Consider the following 18968-nt stretch of genomic DNA (forward strand, 5'->3'; position numbering starts at 1 on the left):
TATGCTCTGCGTTGACTATTTTTCTTCCACCTGTTGACCTTCCCTCCCTGCTACGCAGATTAGGGAAGGGCTGAAGGGGTGATTTGCTTTTATTTTTTACCCCTCGGTATAGGGAGGTGACTGATCATCCAACCAACTAAGGGGATGGGGCAGGAAGTCTACCCTCTCCTGCCTTAGGGAGGGAGTATTTTTTTTTTTTAAGTTTGCCCGGAGGGGAGATGGGCAACCAACTGGGGGGGGGGAGTCAGGACCTTATTCGCACGGAGGAAATGCAGGCCTGAAGTGAAATGCAATCTGAAGGAGGTGAGTGGTATACCCTGCGTTGTAAAGTTAATTTTAAGACTCCCTCGCACATGTATGTAACACAAAGGGTTTTTCCGTGGCGCATTTCGCATTGTTTTCCTTCTGGGAAACGTTTTGTAATCCTGTTGTTTATATACTTTTCCTTCTGGGAAAAGTTTATTCTTATAATCTGTGGAACAAAGAATCAATCAGACTGTCTGTGTGTGTCGGTATATATAAGAAGGTGATTTTAGATCCCCAGGGGCTATACCATGTGTTGACCATGTATTTTTAAATATTTTTTCTTTCTACTTCCCTTCCCTTCTGGTGGAAGGAACCTTTTGTTTTATGGTGGCTCAGAAGGTGGACTGAGCACTCTCCCCACAAAGGTGGGATGGGTAAATTTTTTATTTATTTGGTTGACTGGAGTGCAGGCTGCGCACTCCCCAAAAGGTGGGAGCCGGGGAACTTCTCCCAGAAGGGGGCTCTGGAAGGCTTCCCTCTACCCATATTTTTTTTTTTTTGTTTTTGTGTAAGGTTGATCTCTTTCCGGAGGGAGTAAGCGGTACCAACAGGGGGCGGGGGGGAGACCAACCATACAAAAGGATATCCCTCTTTTAGGGGAAAAAGAAGGTTCCCTGGCCTCCTCTCCCGCTTCTGAGAGGAGAAGTTTCCCCGGCTCCCACTTTGGGGGTGAGGGAGTGCTTAGCCCGCCCCCAAGGCAAATAGTCTTACTGTCTGCCGTATATAAAAATACGATTTTAGCTTGTCAGGCGGTATGCCCTGCGTTGACTATTTTTCCTCCACCTGTTGACCTTCCCTCCCTGAAGGAGGGAGCCGTGCTACTCAGATTAGGGAAGGACTGAAGGGGTGATTTGCTTTTTTTTTTTATCCCTCGCTCTAGGGAGGTGACAGTCATCCGACCAACGAAGGAGATGGGGCAGGGAGCCTTCTCTCTCCTGCCTTAGGGAGGGGGTAGTTTTCTTTTTAAGTGTACCCAGAGGGGAGTTGGGCAACTTTCCTGCACTTGGGGGGGAATCAGGACCTTATTCGCATGGAGGAAATGCAGACCTGAAGTGAATTTCGGTGTAGTGTACACCTGTGTTTATGAGACCAGCTGGCTATAGCTATTGATCTCTTTATCTTTTTAAGTTTCGCTGTGTGTTGATGCGTATAAAAAGACTCTTCTAGCTCCCAAGGGTGTATACCCTTCGTTGACAATTTATGTTTAAGAGTTTTCCTTGCTCCTTCCCTGCCCCAGAATGGTAGGGGAGCTCCTGTCTCCTGTAGGGCGGGGGGGGGGGGCTTTCTTTTTTGGTTATGTGGGGGAGCCTTACCTCTACTCCACTTTAGGTGGTAGTTCTTTTTTGTAAGTTTGACATACTTTCAGATATTTCTTGAGTTTTTAACATTAAATTAATCTTGTCCAATGTATTCATTGCCATGGCATGATGGATACTGTACCAGATTTTTAAACTTTAGTTTGTGGGTTCGATTCATTTTTGTCCAATCCAATCTGAAGGAGGATGGTGGTATACCTTGCTTTGTACAGTTAGCTTTAAGACTCCCTCGCACATGTATGTAACGCAAAGGGTTTTTCCATGGCACATTTCGCATTCTTTTCCTTCTGGGCAAAGTTTCGTAATCATCTTTATATATTTTTCCTTCAGGGAAAAGTTTCGTAATCATGTTGTTTATATATTTTTTGCTTCAGGGAAAAGTTTCGTAATCATGTTTATATATTTATGCTTCATCTTAATGCTTCAGAATATACAATATTTTTGGTTTTTTTATCTGGTGCCAGAATGAAGAGTCCATCAGGGTGTCCAACTCTTGATAGGCCAACATATAGCTGTCCATGAGAAAATACTGGTTTTGACAGGTTGAGCCCAACAACTTTTAGTGACTGTCCTTGTGATTTGTTTATTGTCATTGCAAAACTTAGCTTGACAGGAAATTGCAGCCTTTCAAACTCAAATGGCAATTCTTGTGGTCTCATTGGGATTCTGGGAATGAAGCAGTGTACTCCTGCATACTTACCTGACATAATTGTTGCTTCCAGTACATGAGGCATCATATTCTTTATGGTGAGCCTTGTGCCATTGCAGAGTTTTGGTGGATCAAGATTGCGAAGTAACATTATTGGTGCTCCAAGTTTTAGAAACAGACTATGTGGAGGCGTTCCTGGTGGTTCAAGACTATTAAGAAACTCAGTCGGATAATTTGTTACTTCGTCCTGTGAACAGATTGTATCAACTGAATTGTATAATATGATTTCTCCAGGTAATCTATTCAACAACCTGCTATTTATTTCATTTACAGATTCATTCTTTGCTGCTAAAATTGCACGGCTACTTAGCCAATTGATATCCGTATGCAAATTATGAAGATCTGGAAAAACTCTCATTATAAATTCCTCTTCTGTTTGAATTGTTGTAAAAGGCAACTGAATCTGGTTATAGGAGTCCTTGTCCAGAAGTCCATTACCCACTTGCAAAAGTTTAATGGCAAAGTCACCAACAGCATCATCAGCATGTAAATGTACTCGCATGTTTAGTGTTAAACTCATTGTTTTAATATGATGCCATAAATAGGAGTTTTTGAGACATGCATTCATTTGATCAGCTCTGGTTCCTCGAGGAACAATTGGAAGGGTTTGTCTGAAATCACCAGCAAAAACCAAAGTCACTCCACCCATTATTTGTGTGTTATCTTTTAGGTCCTGTAGTGTAGAATCTACTGCTTCCATAGCTTTTTTGTGACTCATTGTTGCTTCATCCCAGATTATTAATTTACAGTTTTGCAGTAGTTTAGCCTTTGCTGAATCTTTTTTAATATTACACAATGGTTTTTCCTGTCTAGTAAGGTCCAATGGGAGAGAAAACATAGAGTGAGCAGTTCTACCACCATCCAAAAGTGTTGCTGCAATTCCACTGGATGCCACTGCAAGGGCAATATTGTTTGTGAGACGAACTTTTGCAAGGAGCAGATTTAACAGGAAAGTTTTGCCAGTTCCACCTGGGGCATCAATAAAGAATGTCGATCCGTGATCATGATGAACTTCTCCTCCCAGAAAGGCTTTCCTCTCCACATATTTTTTTTTGTTTTGTGTAAGCTTGATCTCTTTCCGAAGGGAGTAAGTGGAACCGACAGAGACGGGGGGGAGGAGATCAACCATACAAAAGGATATCCGTCTCTTAGTTGAAAGAGGGAAGGCTCCCTGGCCTCCCCTCCCGCTTCTGAGAGGAGAAGTTTCCCTGGCTCTCAACTTTGGGGGGGGGGAAAGAGGGCTTAGCCCGCCCTCAAGGCAAATAGGACCTTAATCGCACGGAGGAAATAGGGGTCTGAATTTGATATTAAGCAGCAAAATATTTAAAAACATAAAAATGTGAAACAACATGAATACTCTCCATTGTCACTTGAAAACATTGGTCTTGGTAGGAAGTTTATTAGATGCTGAAATAGTGGGCTTGGTATTGTGTGCTTAATATTATTTTATGCAAAATGTAAAAACACAAAAGAGCGTACAATCAATATTGAAAAAGTAACATCTGTCACAGAAAATAGTAATTTGTAAAAATCAAAACATAATATTGTTCTGTACTTAAAATGTTAAACTTACTGTTAACAATACTGTAAAATGGTGATCAGGATGAGTCCAACAACTTAGTTTTTGAGTTTTCTTATTGGTCATAGTAAAAAGAAATTGTAATCTTTCAAGTTTGTTGGTCGCATTGGGATTCTTGGAATGAATCAACAGATTTCTGCATATGAATTTTTGTTAATTCCACACAATACAAAATATATATACAAAACAAAGTAAAGCAAATTATAGGGTTAGTTAAGTCCTCTGATTAGCAACCAACTATATGTATTGCTAAAAAGAGAAAAGCACTGGAAATGTTTCTTATAATGTATCAATATTGAATTGTTCTCATGAAACACAAATCGAAATAGTGATAGTTATTTGGCGCTTATAAGAAACAGGTATCAGGGATTTTGGTGTATCAGATGTTTTTACAGTGAACTTAACTTTCAAGAAACAAATTGGTATGCAATGATATAGGCTAAGAATCTTAGGCAAAATATATTCAAATGAAAAAAAAAATGTTGAACACTTATAACATTGTATGGACTCTCAAAAACATTTGTAAAAAATGTGTAAACAAATGAAAAAAAAAAAAGAAAAAAAAAAAAGAAAGAAAATGATCCGCTCCACTTGATGACATCAAGCACAGTGATATTTTAATGAAGAAAATATGAAAATAATGATTTTCAGTTTGGATGAATATGAGAAAATGTAATTGTTTAATGCATAAAAAAGAACTCATCTGCTGCATTTGATATTAAGCAGCAAAATACAGTGATTTGAATCTTTAGGAAAACATCAAATCAGATTATGTAAAAAGTAAAAAAGATGAAATTAGAAAATATATATTTTATGTTTATGAGTTTTGCCAATCAGAATTTTGTGGCAGAAATTGGGTGATTACCACGTAATTTTATTTTGGTAAAATTCTTAAATTATTTGAATGTTTATTATAATGTTTAATTAGTGACTTGTTATCATCAAAATCCGCCCCAAAGAGTGTCCTTTCTTTTATTAGGTATCAGAATAGGTATCCAGATTTCTACTTCTTTACAAATGTGTTATTGTAGTACAGTAAATGTCAAATTGTTTTTCAAGTATTAGTTTGTAATGTTTCTACTGACTTCATCAGATGTCATGTAAGGAACTGAATTCTATTTAAGACTTTATCTGAAGTGTTTTTATTTTGGTAGATCATGTGTGATTACACTGTAGTAATTGCGCTGAAAGCATGTTAACTACAAATGACAAAAGTTCAATCAATTTCTGATTCAGCTACACAATATAAACTAAAGGAAATCAAATTTGCAAAATAAAAGAAAAATGTAGTTATGGGTTAGTTTGGAGTTATAATAAAAAGGCAACAAAACCGTTAGTTTGTATTGTGTAGATTGTTCATTTCTGATAGTATTGATAGTGGTCAAAGAAAATCTTAATTTATGACAAAATACTGAACGTTTCTTGGATACCCATTCGTAAAAAGTACCTTTTTTGAAAAAAAAAAAAAAAAAAAAAAAAAAAAAAAACACTCCCCGGATCACCTTCACCACCTTAAAAATAAAAACAAAAAATAACTTTATTCTTCAAAAAATGTGCACATTGTTAGTGTAAAAACAGATCTGCACCACTTGATGAAATCAAGCACAGTATTATTTTAGTAAAGAAAATATGTAATTGATTTTCAGTAATTAGCTTGAATGAATATCAGAAAATGTAATTGTTTGATGCATAAGAAAGAACTCATCTGCTGAATTTGATATTAAGCAGCAAAATATATCAAAACATAAAAATGTGAAACATAACATGAATACTCTCCATTGTCACTTGAAAACATTGATCTTGGTAGGCAGTTTATTAGATGCTGAAACAGTGGGCTTGGTATGGTGTGCTTAATATTATTTGTATTTATAAAAAGAGAAAAGCAACGGAAATGTTTCTTATAATGTATCAATATTGAATTGTTATCATGAAAAACAATTCGAAATTGTGATAGATATTTGGTGCTTATAAGAAACAGCTATCAATGATTGTAACCAGTGATTTTTGTGTATGCTAACATTGTAAATGTGGTAGTGAAATTGATTTTTGTGTATTCTTCAATATAAAATAGATATATAAAACTAAAACAAAGTTTATGGTTAGTTAATGATATGTTTAGGTTAGAGAAATAAGCAAAGGAAAAGAAAAAAAAAGATACATTTCTTTATATTATGAGATTTTAAGTGTATACATGTTGAAAACTATCCACATTGCTATCTGAAAATGCTAGATACCTATTGTTATAAAGTACCAATTCATGTTTGATATATCACTCTACATGTTCCTTGTAGCACCCCAGAGAGGTAAATGAGTGTCAACAAAATGAAATAAAACATAGTATTTGAAATAAAATAAAAAAATACTTGAAAAGTGAAATATGCTGATGTTTACTATATAAAACATTGTGTTCAATGGAATTGAAACTAATACTATATTGGCGGACTATGAATTAAAGAAATAAAATGTAAGAAATGAGAAAAAATTTGATATATAAAATCTTTGGCATGAAGAAAAAAAATATAAGACAAAAGGGGAAGAAGCAATAACAATCATGTGCTGAAGTCAATTGAAAAAAATAGTTTGTCAAAGAAATAAAAAGAAAATTCTCAGAGTGAAAAAAAAAAAAATGAAATTTTTACAAATCTGATTTTAGTCCTCTAATTATCAACCAAGCATATTTATTGATAAAAAGAGAAAATGAATGGACATGTTTATTATAAATTATAAATATTAAATTGTTATTATGAAAAACCAATGGAAAGCGTGAATGTTATTTGGTGTTTTTGGAAAAATATCAGAGGTAAAATGTTGGTCACATATACGTTTGTGTGTTATGCATGAAACACATGTAGAAAATTATATTTTCTCATGCTGAAAGTAAGAGAAACATAGCTAAAAAATTATGTAAACGCAATAGTAAAATCCTCATTTTTAGGAACATAGTGTGGGGTATGTTGTTTGTTTCAATTGAGAAAGGAAAGTTTAATTGTTAGAATTGGATGTTATAGATCACAAGTTTTATTACAATAAACATTGTGTCCTCTAATTATCAACCAAGTATATTTATTGATAAAAAGAGAAAAGTAATGGAAATGTTTATTATAATTTATCAATATTAAATTGTTATGAAAAACCAATGGAAAGCGTGTTGGTTAATTGGTGTTCATTAGAAAAAACATCATGGGTTGTCACCAGTGATTTTATTTATGCTAACATTTCGCTGCAAATGTGGTAGCGAAATGTAATTTTTTTTTTTTTTTTTTTTTAATTCTACACAAAATAAAATATATACACAAAACAAAGTAAAAGAAATGTCAGGGTTTGTTAATGATAAGCTTAGAACCAAGAAATAAGCATAGAAAAAGGAAAAGAAAGATACATTTGTTGATAATGTGTCGATTGGTGAATTTGTTGGTTCATTTTGTTTTATGACATATCAACACTATATCAGGTTATTTCATGCCAAATCCAGTGACATTTTTTTCCTTGAATATATTTGTTTATTTAATGTTGGTTTCTATTTAACTCATAATTGGGACCCTAACAGGTACTACCACTCTAGATCAGAGTGGACCTGGTAGCAATAGCAATTAAATGGTGGCTTCACACTTCACAAAGCCCCACGTTTGGATACAGTTTATGGTCATATCCAGGACCTGGTGAATTTGTAAATAATCGAAGCGATCAACACTGGCGAGTTAGAATTCTACATACCTATTGTTATAAAGTACCAATTTATGTTTTACATATCACTCCACAACGTTGCTGCAGAATCCAGACAGGTGAAAGAGTCTCAAGAAACTGAAAAGCTATTTAGTACTCTTAAATAAAATAACATGCATACAGAAATCCTTAGTACCAAGAAATAAGCAAAGAAAAGAAAGATACATATATATCCGTCTCTTAGTTGAAAGAGGGAAGGCTCCCTGGCCTCCCCTCCAGCTTCTGAGAGGAGAAGTTTCTCCGGCTCTCAAATTTGGGGGAGGGGCTTAGCCCGCCCTCAAGGCAAATAGAGTCTGACTGTCTGCCGTATATAAAAAGGCGATTTTAGCTTCTCAGGCGGTATGCCCTGCGTTGACTATTTTTCCTCCACCTATTGACCTTCCCTCCCTGAAGGAGGGAGCCGTGCTATGCAGGGAAGGGCTGAAGGGGTGATTTGCTTTTTTTTTTTACCCCTCGCTATGGGGAGGTGGCAGTCATCCAACCAAAGAAGGAGATCAAGCAGTGAGCATTCTCTCTCCTGCATTAGGGAGGGGGTAGTTTTCTTGTTAAGTGTGCCCGGAGTGGAGTCGGGCAAACTCCCCGCACTTGGGGAGGGGTCAGGACCTTATTCGCACGGAGGAAATAGAGGCCTCAACTGAACTTGGATGGAGTGTAAACCTGTGTTCATGAGACCGGCTGGCTATAGCTATTGATCTCTTTATCTTTTTAAGTTTTGCCATCAGATGAGCTGTATAAAAAGGCTCTTTTAGCTTCCCAGGGTGTATACCCTTCGTTGACCATTTATGTTTAAGAGTTTTCCTTACTCCTTCCCTACCCTGGAATGGGAGGGGAGCTCTTTCCCCCTGTAGGGGGGGGGGCGGCTTTCTTTTATGGTTATGTGGGGGAGCCTTACCTCTACTCCACTTAAGGTGGTAGTTCTTTTTTGTAAGGTTGACATATTTTCGGATATTTCTTGAGTTTTTAACAGTAATAATAATTAATAGCAATTAAATGGTGGCTTCACACTTCACAAAGCCCCATGTTTGGATACAGTTTATGGTCATATCTAGGACCTGGTGAATTTGTAAATAATTGAAACGATCAACACTGGCGAGTTAGAATTCTACATACCTATTGTTATATAGTACCAATTTATGTTTTACATATCACTCCACAACGTTGCTGCAGAATCCAGACAGTTGAAAGAGTCTCAAGAAACTGAAAAGCTATTTAGTACTCTTAAATAAAATAACATGCATAAAGAAATCCTAATATAAGACAATAGATGAAAAAGCAATAAAAATTTTGTGTGGAATCAAGTGAAAACAGTTTCTTTGTCAAAGAAATTGCATGAAGATTCTCAGAGACTTTTCCTTCCTCGTTCCCTTCCCTTTTGGTGGAAGGAAACTTTCACAGTGGCTCAGAAGGTGGGCTGAGCACACTTCCTACAAAGGTGGGATGGGTAAATTTCTTTTTCATTTGGTTGCCTGGAGGACAGGCTTAGGCCCCCCCCCCCCAAAAAAAACGTTGGAGCCAGGGAACTTCTCCTCCCAGAAGGGGGAGGGGGGCCCGGGAAGGCTTCTCTTCCCATATTTTTTGTTTTGTGTAAGGTTGATCTCTTTCCAAAGGGAGTAAGAGGATATCCCTCTCTTAGGAGGAGAGCGAAGGCTCCCTGGGCCTCCCATCCTCCTTCTGAGAGAAGTTCCCCGGCTTCCACATTCATTGCTCAGCCCGCCGTCCAGGCAATCAGAGTCTGATTGTCTGCCGTATATAAAAAGGCGATTTTAGCTTGTCAGGCGGTATGCTCTGCGTAGACCATTTTTCTTCCACCTGTTGACCTTCCCTCCCTGTCATACAATACGCTTAAACAGGATATTTTAATTTATGCAGATTCCATATAGACTTTTAGTTTCCCAGGGTGTATACCCTCCGTTGACCATTTATGTTTAAGAGTTTTCCTTGCCCCTTCTCTGCCCCAGAATGGGAAGGGAGCTCTTTCCCACTGTATGGGGGGGGCGGCTTTCTTTTATGGTTATGTGGGGAGCCTTACCTTTACCCCCCTTAAGGTGGTAGGTCTTTTTTGTAAAATTGTTAGTCAAATGTTGATCAAATATTATAAGTTTTTGTGATATGCATGAAACATGTGCAGAATATGATCTGCTCTCATGCTGAAAGCAAGTAGAGAAACATTGTGAAAAAATGATGTAAACCTAAGCTAAGCAAACGACCAGTCAATGGAAATGTTTATTATAATGTATCAACAATAACACATTATCATAGTTATTTGGTGCTTATACGAAACAGGTATCAGGGATTGTCACCATTGATTTTATTTATGTTAACAGTGCATGTCACTACAAATAATGATGGTAGCGAAATTAAGTTTTGTTTATTCTACCTAATATAAAGTATATACACAAAACAAAGTAAACATCTGCTGAATTTGATATTAAGCAGCAAAATATTTCAAAACATAAAAATGTGAAACATAACATGAATACTCTCCATTGTCACTTGAAAACATTGGTCTTGGTAGGCAGTTTATTAGATGCTCAAATAGTGGTCTTGGTATGGTGTGCTTAATATTATTGTATGCAAAATTTAAAAACACAAAAGAGGGTACAATCAATATTGAAAAAGTAACATCTGTCACAGAAAATAGTAATTTATAAATATCAAAAGGAATATTATTCTGTACTTAAAATGTTAAACTTACTGTTAACAATAATTTAAAATGGTGATCAGGATGAGTCCAACAACTTAGTCCTTGAGCTTTCTTATTGGTCATAGTAAAAAGAAATTGTAGTCTTTCAAGTTTGTTGGTCGCATTGGGATTCTTGGAATGTATCAACAGATTCCTGCATATGAATCTTTGTTAATTTCACACAATACAAAATATATATACAAAACAAAGTAAAGCATAGTATAGGGTTAGTTGTGTCCTCTAATTATCAACCAACTATTGCTAAAAAGAGAAAAGCACTGGAAATGTTTCTTATAATGTATCAATATTGAATTGTTCTCATGAAACACAAATCGAAATAGTGATAGTTATTTGGCGCTTATAAGAAACAGGTATCAGGGATTTTGGTGTATCAGATGTTTTTACAGTGAACTTAACTTTCAAGAAACAAATTGGTATGCAATGACATAGGCTAAGAATCTTAGACAAAATATATTCAAATGAAAAAAAATGTTGAACACTTATAACTCTGTATGGACTCTCAAAAACATTTGTAAAAAATGTGTAAACAAATGTAAAAAAAAATGATCCGCTCTACTTGATGACATCAAGCACAGTAATATTTTAGTGAAGACAATATGAAATTGATGTTCAGTGATTAGTTTGGATGAATGAGAAAATGTAATTGTTTGATGCATAAAAATAACTCATTTGCTGTATTTAATATTAAGCAGCAAAATATAGTGATTTGAATATTTAGGAAAACATCAAACCAGATTATGTAAAAAAAAAAAGATGAAATTAGAAAATATATATTTTATGCTTATGAGTTTTGCCAAATAAAATTTTGTGGCAGAAATTGGGTGATTACCAAGTAATTTTATTTTGGTGACAAAAGATAAATCAATTTCTGATTCAGCTACACAATATAAACTAAAGGAAATCAAATTTGCAAAATAAAAGAAAAATGTAGTTATGGGTTAGTTTGGAGTTAGAATAAAAAGCCAACAAAACAGTTAGTTTATATTGTGTAGACTGTTTAATTAACTTTGTTCATTTCTGATAGTATTGAGAGTGGTCAATGTAAACCTTAATTTCTGACAAAATACTGTAATTTTCTTGGATACCCATTCGTAAAAAGTACCTTTTTTGTGAAAAAAAAAACACTCCCCAGATCACCTTCACCACCTAAAACACAAAAACAAAAATATCTTTATTCTTCAAATATTGTTGTTGACTGGAGGGCGGGCTGAGCACTCCCAAAAAGGTAGGAGCCGGGGAACTTCTCCTCCCAGAAAGGGGGCCCGGGAAGGCTTCCCTGTCCCCATATTTTTTTTTTTTTTTATGTAAGGTTGATCTCTTTCTGAATGGAGTAAGCGGAACCGACAGGGGGGGGGGGGTCAATCAACCATACAAAAGGATATCTATCTCTTAGTTGAAAGAGGGAAGGTCTCCCTGTCCTCCCATACCCCTTCTGAGAGAAGTTTCCCCAGCTCTCAGCTTTGGGGGGGGGGGGGGTAGGAGGGCTTAGCCCGCCCTCAAGGCAAATAGTCTGACTGTCTGCCTTATATAAAAAGGCGATTTTAGCTGGTCAGGTGGTATGACCTGCATTGACTATTTTTCCTCCACCTGTTGACCTTCCTTAATATTTATTTTTAATAATAAACACATTTTATTTTAATATTAATATTTATTTGTAATAATAAACACATTATATCATTTTAAATATTAATATTTATTTTTAATAATAAACACATATTATTTTAAATATTAATATTTATTTATAATAATAAACACATTTTATTCTACTTTAAATATTAATATTTATTTTTAATAATAAAAACAATTTTATTTGAATATTAATATGTATTTTTAATAATAAACTCATTTTTATTTTAATAATTATTTTTAATACTAACTCATTTTATTATTGTAAATGTTAATATTTATTTTTAATAATTATTGTTATTTAATAATAATATCTTCTATTTTTTTACTGTTTATGTCTAACTTTTATCGACTTTTTCTTTTTTAATAGCATATTCTTTAAATGAATAGAAAAATAATTTCCCAAATTTTAGACCCCGGTTATTTGGCTGATAGTCGATAAAAATGATTAAAAGAGAGATTCATGAACATTAACGTTGTCATATAAAAAGAAAATGCTAATAAGAAGTGTTTTTAATCAATGTAACATATTTATTCAACTCTGTCATATTCATATATTTGTTTGATGACAACTTTTTCGAATCTGTGTACAGTAAAAACGATATACTTACATAGGATTTTGCAAGCATTTAAACTGTCGAAGAGTTTTATTATAAATAAAAGAGTTTAGTTTGTTGAACTTAATGGACTTTTTTGTTGTATCTATTAACTGTTTATTCTTTTTATCAAACAAAAAGAGAATTTTTATATTGACATGTGATGGACTGTTTTTCTAACATCGAAATTTTAAAATTAGTTTTATTTAAAAAAAAAAAAAAACTCGCCATTAGTGGACGGTCAAAAGACAAATATATAACAAATAAATGTTAGGAAAGGCAAGATAAGTTACTTTTCTATCCAACTGGATATATTTTTTGTGTTTTTATTCAATGTAACATATTTATTCAGCTGGAAAAACATACAGTGTTTACCGATGTATTCGAAAAATGCCACCAGTTGTTTACATAGCCATTTGCCGGAAGTGACGGTATTTTTTTATATAAGTTTTATTCAAACAGGCTTTAAGTTCAAATTAATGGACTTTTTTTTGTATTTAATAACTGTTTTATTCTTTATGGACTCTTTTTCGAACATCGAAATTTTAAAATTAGTTTTATTTAAAAAAAAAAAAAAAAGACGGTGTTGTTTTTTTAATTGAATTCTACACTTTTTCAACAAACTGTTACAGACATAATGGACTGTTTGTCAAACATCGAAATTTTAAAAATTAAGTTTTTAGTTTTATTTAAAAAAAAAAAAAAAGACGGTGTTGTTTTTTTAATTGAATTCTACACTTTTTCAACAAACTGTTACACTGGACTACCCCCAAAAAAAAAACTGCGAATAAAATATATAAAACTCGTAATTTCTGTTTTTAAAGTGGGTTGTTTATTTTCCTTATGAAATATACTTCCAAAATAAACTATTACAGTCGTTTAAAACATAATAGAAGTATTATTTTTTATTTTTTAAAAACAATGTTTACAAAATGTCTAAGCGCGTTTCTTCCGGCCGGCTGCGAATAGCATAAATAAATAACTGTTGCCAGAATTTATCGCATTTTTATTTTTTAATAGCATTTTCTTAAAACGAATAGAAAAATAATTTCCCATGAAAAAAAAAAAAAGAAAATGCTATTAAATATAATAAAAATTACTGAGATAAAAATATAAAAAATACGTACGTAACATCAAAAACACACCGAAGAAAGTGTGTGTGTGTGTGTGAGAGAGAGAGAGAGAGGGAGGGAAGAGGAAGCGGTGTATGTTGAATTTTGTTCCTTTTCGAAGCAGCACAAAAATTAAGTGTTTCCATAGTAACCAAACCGGTGCACACTGAACGTTGACGTCACGTCACGTGACATGACTAAGTGTTTTTAAACGAATAGAAAAATAGAAAGAGGGTGATAGAGAAAGTGAGAGAGAGAGAGAGAGTAAGTGTGAGAGAGAGAGACGGTGTTGGTTTTACTCCCCCCCCCTTCCAGCTTAAGAGGTATGAGGTCACGTGGTAATATACAAAATGGCTAATTATTTTACATTACATAAATATTACGATATTTTTATAATCGTCTAATATTTTGAAAGGTGAATTTTTTTATTCCCGTACATTTTTTCCTGACATTTTTCGTTAAAACTCTTGTATAAATAATATTTTTAACCAGGTAATAACGATGGAAACATTGGCATAAAGTAAAAAAAAAGATATAACTGAGCCGAAGAGAAAAATGCAAAAGTATCGGAGAAAGATTTTTTTATTAACAATTGTTCGCCATTAGTGGACGTTGACGTCACGTCACGTGACATGACTAAGATTTTTTTTTTTTACGTATTAATTACATTGGATCATTCAAGAATTACGTAATAAAAAGCATTACAATGACAGTTTTTTTTGGGACCCCCTTGGAGATAACTGATACGTTTACCCCTTTCTCCTCGTCCGTTTGACGTGAAATTTCGATATTTGTCATCCGGGACACGGGGCTTCGATATGATACCAAATTTATCAAGTCTGGTTGTGTCTTTCAAAAGTTTTAGCGTTACATACAAACATACAAACTCACAGACATTTGGGATTTATATATATAGAAGACTAGCAGGGCTACCCGGCGTTGCTCGGGACCGTATAAACAATGAAAAAACAAAAGCAGATATTGAACATATGTTTGATTCTTAGGGGAGAGGAATCTTTCATCTCTATGTATTATTTGTTTTATCTACCCTAGGACTGATATTGTTCATGTTTTATCCCTAGCATAGGTAATTTACAGCATGTATATGAAATTGTTTTACCTTAGGGAGAAGAGAACAGGTAATATACAACATAATGTGTCTATATTACATCCCTGGCAACGCCTAGAAACCAGCTAGAACATGTATTTCAGTCAATCTTTATTATATCCTGGGCTATGCCGGGAAACCAGCTAATCTCTTTTTAGTGACTTGACCACCAAAATACCTCCCTAAGTGTGTCCTTTCTTTTGAACTTATTAGATATAGGTATCTAGAAATGTGTGTGAAATTTGTTGAATGCATTGTTCACTATGATTTTCTTATTGTTCTACACAATATCAACTGTAGCGAAATAACACAGTAAACTTAGTGTAGTGTTAGAATAAAGAGCAAAGGAAAAAATTAGAATCATATTTTGTAATTGCAAATCTAAATTTGCTAGCATGTACCAGTATTTGCCAGGTTGTGGAAATTTGGAACTTATAACATATGTAGTGGCCTTTTCCTAGATACCTATTGCTAAAAATTATACTTTCATTTTGTTAGAAAAATCTCTCTTCAGATGCCCTGCATCATTCAAAATAAAAACAAATATTTTTATAATTGTTTCAGTATATTGCTACACAATGTGAAAGTTTTTAACGTTTGTAAAAAAAATCATGAATGTGCTTATATTGCAAAAAAGAAAATATCAGTGCACAGTATTGAAAGTGTTTGAGATTCAAAAGTCTGTAACATTTCTACTAACTTCATAAGATGTCATGTGAGAAACTGAATTGAATATCAAGACATTATCTGAAGCGTTTTTATTTTGGTGTAACATATGTGTTTACAGTGAACCTTAACTTTTAATAAACAGATTGGTATGCAATGACATAGGCTAAGAATCTTTAACAAAATATATATAAATTGGAAAAATGTGTGAACAAATGAAAAAAAAATGATCCGCTCCACTTGATGACATCAAGCACAGTAATATTTTAGTGAAGAAAATATGAAATTGATGTTCAGTGATTAGTTTGGATGAATGAGAAAATGTAATTGTTTGATGCATAAAAATAACTCAGTTGCTGTATTTGATATTAAGCAGCAAAATATGGTGATTTGAATATTTGGGAAAACATCAAACCAGATTATGTAAAAAGAAAAAAAAAGATGAAATTAGAAAATATATATTTTATGTTTATGAGTTCTGCCAATCAAAATTTTGTGGCAGAAATTGGGTGATTACCATGCAATTTTATTTTGGTAAAATTCTTAAATTATTTGAATGTTTATTATAATTTCTAATTAGTGACTTGTTATAATCAAAATCCGCCCTAAAGAGTGTCCTTTCTTTTATTAGGTATCAGAGTAGGTATCAAGATTTCTACTTCTATACAAATGGGATATTTCAGATCTTTACATAAAAAATTTGTTGAATATATAGGTTGAGAATTGTTCTGTGTCGCTCTCTCTCACACACACACGCATTCTCACTTTTATAGATATAATAGATAGATTACTCTAGATATATTTCCATATGTCTGAATACCCTATATACAAATTTTCAAATCTGTAGATAAAAAATTTGTTGAGTATATAGGTTGAAAATTGTTCTCTCTCTCTCACACACACATTCTCAATTTTAGAGATATAATAGATAGATTATGCTAGATATATTTCCATATGTCTGAATACCCTATATACAAATTTTCTAATCTGTAGATAAAAAATTTGTTGAGTATATAGGTTGAAAATTGTTCTTACTCTCTCTCTCTCTCTCTCTCTCTCTCTCTCTCGCTACCTCACACACACACATTCTAACTTTTATAGATATAATAGATAGATTATGCTAGATATATTTCCATATGTGTGAATACCCTATATACAAATTTTCTAATTTGTAGATAAAAAATTTGTAGAGTGCATAGGTTGAGAATTGTTCTCTCTATCTCTCACACACACACATTCTAACTTTTAAAGATATAATAGATTATGCTAGATATATTTCGATATTTCTGAATACCCTATATTCAAATTTTCAAATCTGTAGATAAAAAATTTGTTGAATGTATAGGTTGAGAACTGTTCTCTCTCTCTCTCTCTCTCTCTCTCTCTCTCTCTCTCTCTCTCGCTCACACACACACACACACTCACTTTTATAGATATAATAGAAATATTATGCTAGATATATTTCTATTTGTATGAATACTCTATATACAAATTTTAAAATCTGTAGATAAAGAATTTGTTGAGTATATGGGTTGAGAATTGTTCTCTCTCTCTCTCTCTCTCTCTCTCTCTCACACACACACACACAGACACACACACACATTCTCACTTTTATAGATATAATAGATTATGCTAGATATATTTCCATATGTCTGAATACCCTATATACAAATTTTCAAATCTGTAGATAAAAAATTTGGTGAGTATATAGGTTGATAATTGTTCTCTCTCTCTATCCCACACATTCTCACTTTTATAGATATAATAGACAGATTATGCCAGATATATTGAAATATGTCTGAATGCCCAATATACAAATTTTGAAATCTGTAGATAAAAAATTTGTTGTATACATAGGTTGAGAATTGTTCTCTCTCTCTCTCACACACACACACATTCTCACTTTTATACATATAATAGATAGATTATGCTAGATATATTTCTATATGTCTGAACACCCTATATACAAATGTTCAAATCTGTGGATAAAAAATTTGTTGAATGTATAGGTTGAGAATTTTTCTCTCTCTCTCTTTTTCTCTCTCTCTCTCTCTCGCTATCTCACACACACACATTCTCACTTTTATAGATAAAATAGATAGATTATGCTAGATATATTTCCATATGTCTGAATACCCTATATACAAATTTTCTAATCTGTAGATCAAATATTTGTTGAATATATAGGTTGAAAATTGTTCTTACTCTCTCTCTCTCTCTCTCTCTCTGGCTACCTCACACACACATTCTAACTTTTATAGATATAATAGATAGATTATGCTAGATATATTTCCATATGTGTGAATACCCTATATACAAATTTTCTAATTTGTAGATAAAAAATTTGTAGAGTGCATAGGTTGAGAATTGTTCTCTCTATCTCTCACACACACATTCTAACTTTTAAAGATATAATAGATTATGCTAGATATATTTCGATATTTCTGAATACCCTATATATAAAAATTTGTTGAATGTATAGGTTGAGAACTGTTCTCTCTCTCTCTCTCTCTCTCTCTCGCTCACACACACACACATTCTCACTTTTATAGATATAATAGAAAGATTATCCTAGATATATTTCTATTTGTATGAATACTCTATATACAAATTTTAAAATCTGTAGATAAAGAATTTGTTGAGTATATGGGTTGAGAATTGTTCTCTCTCTCTCTCTCTCTCTCTCTCTCTCACACACACACACATTCTCACTTTTATAGATATAATAGATTATGCTAGATATATTTCCATATGTCTGAATACCCTATATACAAATTTTCAAATCTGTAGATAAAAAATTTGTTGAGTATATAGGTTGAGAATTGTTCTCTCTCTCTCTATCACACACATTCTCACTTTTATAGATATAATAGACAGATTATGCCAGATATATTGAAATATGTCTGAATGCCCAATATACAAATTTTGAAATCTGTAGATAAAAAATTTGTTGTATACATAGGTTGACAATTGTCCTCTCTCTCACACACACACACATTCTCACTTTTATACATATAATAGATAGATTATGCTAGATATATTTCTATATGTCTGAACACCCTATATACAAATGTTCAAATCTGTGGATAAAAAATTTGTTGAATGTATAGGTTGAGAATTTTTATCTCTCTCTTTTTCTCTCTCTCTCTCTCGCTATCTCACACACACGCATTCTCACTTTTATAGATAAAATAGATAGATTATGCTAGATATATTTCCATATGTCTGAATACCCTATATACAAAGTTTCAAATCTGTAGATAAAAAATTTGTTGAATATATAGGTTTAGAATTGTTCTCTCTCTCTCTCTCACACACACATTCTAACTTTTGTAGTTATAATAGATAGATTATGCTAGATATATTTCCATATGTCTGAATACCCTATATACAAATTTTCTAAACTGTAGGTAAAAAATTTGTTGAGTATGTAGGTTAAGAATTGTTCTCTCTCTCTCTCACACACACACACACACACACAAGTTCTCACTTTTATAGATATAATAGATAGATTATGCTAGAT

At 33.3% G+C, this 18968-nt stretch overlaps 1 protein-coding gene across 1 annotated transcript; it reads right to left on the minus strand.

Moving 5' to 3' along the window:
• Positions 1 to 1074: 1074 nt before the first annotated feature.
• LOC145288295 (ATP-dependent DNA helicase Pif1-like) lies at positions 1075 to 14760 on the minus strand. Its single transcript, XM_080136319.1, has 2 exons — positions 13687 to 14760; positions 1075 to 11483 (listed from the first exon to the last, which is right to left on the minus strand). The coding sequence occupies exon 2, from the start codon at positions 3458 to 3460 to the stop codon at positions 2033 to 2035; it is 1428 nt and encodes a 475-aa protein (XP_079992445.1). The 5' UTR covers positions 3461 to 11483; positions 13687 to 14760; the 3' UTR covers positions 1075 to 2032.
• Positions 14761 to 18968: the final 4208 nt, after the last annotated feature.

The sequence above is a fragment of the Euprymna scolopes genome, chromosome 2 (assembly GCF_053919585.1).
Source record: "Euprymna scolopes isolate OS-2025 chromosome 2, ASM5391958v1, whole genome shotgun sequence".
NCBI classification, from domain to species: Eukaryota; Metazoa; Mollusca; class Cephalopoda; order Sepiida; family Sepiolidae; genus Euprymna; species Euprymna scolopes.

Bases quoted from the DNA above. Each gene is read 5' to 3' on its own strand.
- LOC145288295 (XM_080136319.1), bottom strand. From the start codon at position 3,460: ATGGTTGATCTCCTCCCCCCCGTCTCTGTCGGTTCCACTTACTCCCTT.